The following is a 5499-nucleotide window of genomic DNA, read 5'->3' on the forward strand; positions in this document are numbered from 1 at the left end:
TTACTGCTGTACAAATTAAATGGTTTATATGGGCCGGCTCTGAGCATGTGAATCAATGCTGACAGGTACCACTTGTTATGCATGCCAGACTTACCTCCCCTGATTTGCAGAGGAGTACAGGGTGATAGTTGCTATGGAAACTGAGTCAATGTATCAATAAAATATATTTATGTGAATTTTTGACCAAGGTTGTATCAGAAATATTGTTCACTTTTTTAAAAGAAAAAAAGACAGTAAAAACGTGGTAATCGTTTTCCATAAGACACCCTGGTTAAATGAGATTGTTTGATAGAAATGATGAAGAGTCAGTGTATCACAGACCAGGAAGTGACACAGAAGCTCAAACTCAAAGTCAGCCGATATTCTTATTGCTTTAAATAACCACAAAATGGTGGACAAGTATAATAGTCAATATTTCATGAAATCTACTACCACATAACTTTTAATGGCACCCACAATTAAACATGATAGAAATGATATTATCAAACGTTAACCGTGATATACATATATTCTAGGAATGCATACAACACACAGGAGTGTACAACTCTCCACCAGCCCGACAACCAGGGCTCGCAGTTTGTATGTTTACTAGGAAAACATAGATTGGGCTAGTACTAGTAGATTTTACAACATCTGCCATTGGGCTACTACTTTATATATGAAATTGAACACCCCTGAGACACTATGATTTTACATAAAAAATGTACTCTGTTGACAAAACAATTTAAATGCGATTAGGATGTGTTTTTTCTACATGATAATCACTACACACAGTTGTATTACTGGCGCATCATATATAGATAGGAAATATCAAATTTTGATGATGTAGCCAAATTGTGTATGAAGAAAGTAGCTGTTAATGTGGACTGCAGTGCTGACATGGTTTTACTGAACAGATTTAAACTAAACCATTATCTAGATATATCCTTTTTCTTCAATCTTCCCCATCACACTGAAATAATATCTTGACATCTACTACACAACTCATGGTGTATTAAAAATCTAAGAACCATTATGTCTTACGTATATAAAGTAATAAGGAACCTACCATTTTCATTCAATATTTTATATTTTCAAAATTTACGTAGATAACAAAAGTGTTTAAAATTTACCAGGTATATTTGTCGTCATTCTGATAGATATTAATAATGTTTATATATCAGTATTTCACTAGGTGCTTGATTATATAAAAATTTCTCATCCATTCATTTTCATTTCACAGGAGATTTACATATATTCTTCACTCAAATGTAAACTTTTTAAAATCATGAATCACATATACAATGATGACTAATTTTAACCAATCCTACAAATAATCGTGTACAATGCCACTCTGTGATTGCCCGACGGCTGATCTACACTAGGACCACAACCTGGTCATCATAGTTCTAAAATTATGCAGATGTAAATTATGAAAAAGTTTTAAATTCATTTACAGAACAAGCAATCAATTCCTGTTACAACCATTCCATTTTTCCAGGTTAACATCACGGCTACAACTTTTCCTATGAATCAGGGGTATATACTGTCCAGTGTCTATGATGTGTGTTAATGCGTCCGTAGGTGACAGCACTGTTCACGGTGTCTGACGCTTCCTTGCTGATCTCTGCTTGTCAAACCGTGCTTCCATCTCCTCCAGTACTCGGGGGGTGTATCTCACCACCAGACGAGCCATACCTGTAAACAAGCACACACATTAGGTATAAACGTTTACCATACTAAACACCATTAGCAAGACTCATCTTCTTGGTATATCAATATTTGAATTGCTATTTCTTTCTCTGACAGTACAGAGTTTTACACCCTTTCTTTTAAATAGAACCCATCACTTGTCAATGGCTCGGATGTTTATTTCACATAATGCAATATTACAGAAAATATCTAAAAACAGGAAATATATCAGTATATGATATAACTGAAAATATATAACAAAGCATGTATAACAATACTACACTAATAGATAACAATGACTACAGAACTGTGATTGAACAACAGTCAATATAACGAACCCTTGGCTAATTTTAGGAGCTCCACAGCCTTCTCATGATGCTCTCCCTCCACACTCTGAAATAATAAACAGAATATAAGAAAACTTCCACAGAATATCAGAAAACTTCCACAGAATATCAGAAAACTTCCACAGGATATCAGAAAACTTCCACAGAATATCAGAAAACTTCCAATTTCCATTTTTGACTTAAAAAGAAAAAATATTACTATTACATCTACAAAGTGTTATGTACCAGTATACCAAACTCTGATAGCTTTCACCGATTCTTGATAAAGCATCTTGTGGAGGCAAGATGTAAGTAAAATGTTCCATCTGAGTAAATATTCAAGTACTCATGATGTTCAACCTACCACTCCATTGACAGACAATAACTGGTCCCCACGTTTAAGTCCACCGTGGCGGTCTGCCACACCGTCGGGAATTATTCTCGAGATGTAGATAGGAGAGTTCTGCTCCTTGCCCCCCATCACATTGAAGCCAAGCCCTTCATCTGTTTTTGGAAGTTCTACGACTCGAGGGTGGGAGTGACCTTCACTTGCTGCAAAAGCAGCCACTGTAGCCTGCAAAAGATGAACATCAGATGGTAATTTTCTGATAGTTAATACAACATTGTGGTGTTAGTACAATATTTAGTAGATACTACACAATGAACATTATCTTATATCTGTCTGTTCAGCAGCTATACAAACCTACCTCAGTCAGCCTAGCATAATAAGGCTATAACCAGGGCGTTCAGTGCAATTTCCGAAGTAAAAAAGGATGTTGCCTGAAATCTGGAGGGTCAAAACACATGTCTAATAGACATTTCCTTACAAACCCAAGAGTCAATACTCATTTTGGGAGTCAAAAACATACTCTCCAGGGCCTTCTGAAAGCCCTGTTATAACTCTGGCATACTCAAACATCACTCACTGGACACAGAGTAAACTTACACCAAGTGCAGTTCTTCAATTATTCTAATGTGTTATCTTGTAACCATATGTTAGGCTTTGCATTTACTCATTTACCCCTGAAAGTTCATAATGAGCTATTCCAACCTTTGAGTTGGAAGAGTTCAAATGTGTCTTCAGGGGTGAATGAGTTAATGAGATTGATGTTACTGAGAAGGGGGATGATATATCATGTCATCCAATGATCTCTTTTTTGTATTAAATATGATTATGATTAGTTTATATAATGGCACAAAAATTGATTACTTTTGTTGAGGTGTCAAGTATCCTTTCTTATCTATGATGATAAAAAATAGAAATTAAGAAATTAATGTATGCATTTGTTAATTTTTCTTAAAGTGCACATACATCTAAATGTCATCTTTGAAGTTTCATCAACAGCATTGACCCTTGTATATTGACAGTCTGTTATGTACACCATGACCGTTCAACTTGTCCAATACTAAAGATTTCTCATAAACAAGTTTCAGACCTTGGCTTTATCACTGATCCTCATTTTCATTAAATCAGCCATTTCTTACCTTGGCTGTAGCATTGGCCCGCACTTCAGCATTGCCGGTTATGTCGACGGTCTCGTACACATGTTCGTACACCTCCCGCACGGCATTGAGGAAGTCACTCTGCAGGACCTTCTGTAGAGCTGCCAACTTCTGAGGGGGTACCTGGCCACCTAAGAATCACCAAACAGGGGACAGCATTGTTAGGGTAGTTCAAAATAGATTTAACAGTATTTCAGCAGTGAGAAATAATTCTATTTTTTACTACTTTTTAGTTCTTTTTTATATAAATTGCGATATACTCCCAGTGTATATTGTACTTGATTTGAAAAGTCTGTCATTATCATTAATTGGCATTTTCTTAAACATGTAAACCGAAGTTATACATAACAACAGTCTGTTACAGCTGTTTATTATAACGGAAGTTACATATTTTATAGCATATTAAATACAGATACACATACTTTTTTGTAAAGCGTCCAACAGATCAACTGCTCGGTTGATATCTGAAAATACAAAATTACATGGTATTTAATACATTTAATCATATTTCATAGACTTTACCCTTCAGTCAGCTCCAGACTTTTCATAGTTTCCAGTAACTGTAATGTTAAAACATTAAATTTATAATGTTATATAAATCACCGTACATGACTTTAGGTATAGGTTTTGTTTTACAGTTTAATGGGACTGAGTGGGGGAGTAACATTTCCGTGAGGAAGTTTCTTTGACTTGGTAAACTAGCAGGACCACTTCCATGCATTCATTGCAAAATCTGTAGAAACAACAAACGAAGAAGACATGTACATCAACATTCAGCTGACATAACGGTTGAACAAATGCTTACCTGCTCTCCAACATTCAGATTTTATTTCTAAAAATTAATGGAGTCTAAATACCTTTACCGAAATATGTTGAGTTCCAGATTCGGGGAGGCAACCGACTGTTTTTTGAAAGTGAACAGATGAAAGGGAGGGGTCGATACAGCATTACTGAAATAGTTTTACTGTTCTGAACCACGTACTTAAGTTTAAAACTGCATGTGCATTATTGCTTATTCTAAAGATATATAGAAATGTAACCTTTTGCAACAAGAAGGCAAACAAATGAGGGTTTTTACATTTACCTTTTTCCAAATGCAAAGGTTCTGCTACCGACGCCATATTGATGATCTCACAACACTTCCGGGGTTTTCATAAGAGTGGTCTCCCCTGCACTAGTGAACCAGTTAACACTTGAACTGAGAACAGTATTAAGTAAAAGCTCTTTTTTTTACAAAATTATCTATGTATTGCACACTAATTTGATTACGATTTTTTCTTGCGTTCAAAAGCAGATTTCATTTGTTTTAAAATTGCATGTTCAATAGTAGATCCACAGAGACCCGATAACATGTTACAGCTAAATAAATCATAAGAAATCTCAGGAAATAACAATTACTGAATAATATTTTCTAAATACGTTAAAAATATATTAGGATATTGATAAAGAGGCAGAGTGTATGCCTGCATCCATTATTTATCCTATTGTATGCTATTGTAAAAGTGTGGACCTAAACTAAAGTATACACAGTATTTTTACACGTTTTATGGGTTTAGATCAACTTTCGGTAAAAATACCATCCCAATTATGATATATACCATCATTGGGATGGCATTTATACCGAAAGGTGATATAAATCCCAAAAACTTGTAAATTAACTTTGAACAGGTAACAGTTGTTTGCAAATCTACGTAGTTTTTAATAAAAAAAAATACTTCAAATTACATAAGTGTCATGACACTTGTTTTTGTTTGCTTTTCTATTTTATATAATGTACACTTTGTATTTCAAGGTATTGTCAAACATTTGAATACAATAAAGTTTTAACAAACACATTAGTTTAGGTCCAAACATAGCTGTAACAACTTCTTAAGTCCCGGTGTGTAGAACTAGGCCTATATTAGTAACAGACTAAACATTACTATGGAGATGGGCCGTCAAAAAAAAAGAGATTTAACGCAAAAGGAAACATATGGATAGTGGTACTACAATAAGGATT

The 5499-nt window shown here is 34.7% G+C and overlaps 1 protein-coding gene across 1 annotated transcript; it reads right to left on the reverse strand.

Moving 5' to 3' along the window:
* Positions 1–223: 223 nt before the first annotated feature.
* On the reverse strand, positions 224–4670 carry LOC110466001 (protein lin-7 homolog C-like). The gene is made up of 6 exons (XM_021522237.1): positions 4585–4670; positions 3923–3964; positions 3483–3631; positions 2362–2571; positions 2010–2064; positions 224–1677 (listed from the first exon to the last, which is right to left on the reverse strand). Exons 1-6 carry the CDS (start codon positions 4619–4621, stop codon positions 1577–1579), a joined length of 594 nt encoding a protein of 197 aa, XP_021377912.1. The 5' UTR covers positions 4622–4670; the 3' UTR covers positions 224–1576.
* Between the last annotated feature and the right edge of the window lie 829 nt (positions 4671–5499).

The sequence above is a fragment of the Mizuhopecten yessoensis genome, unplaced genomic scaffold, assembly GCF_002113885.1.
Source record: "Mizuhopecten yessoensis strain PY_sf001 unplaced genomic scaffold, ASM211388v2 scaffold1595, whole genome shotgun sequence".
Classification (NCBI taxonomy): domain Eukaryota; kingdom Metazoa; phylum Mollusca; class Bivalvia; order Pectinida; family Pectinidae; genus Mizuhopecten; species Mizuhopecten yessoensis.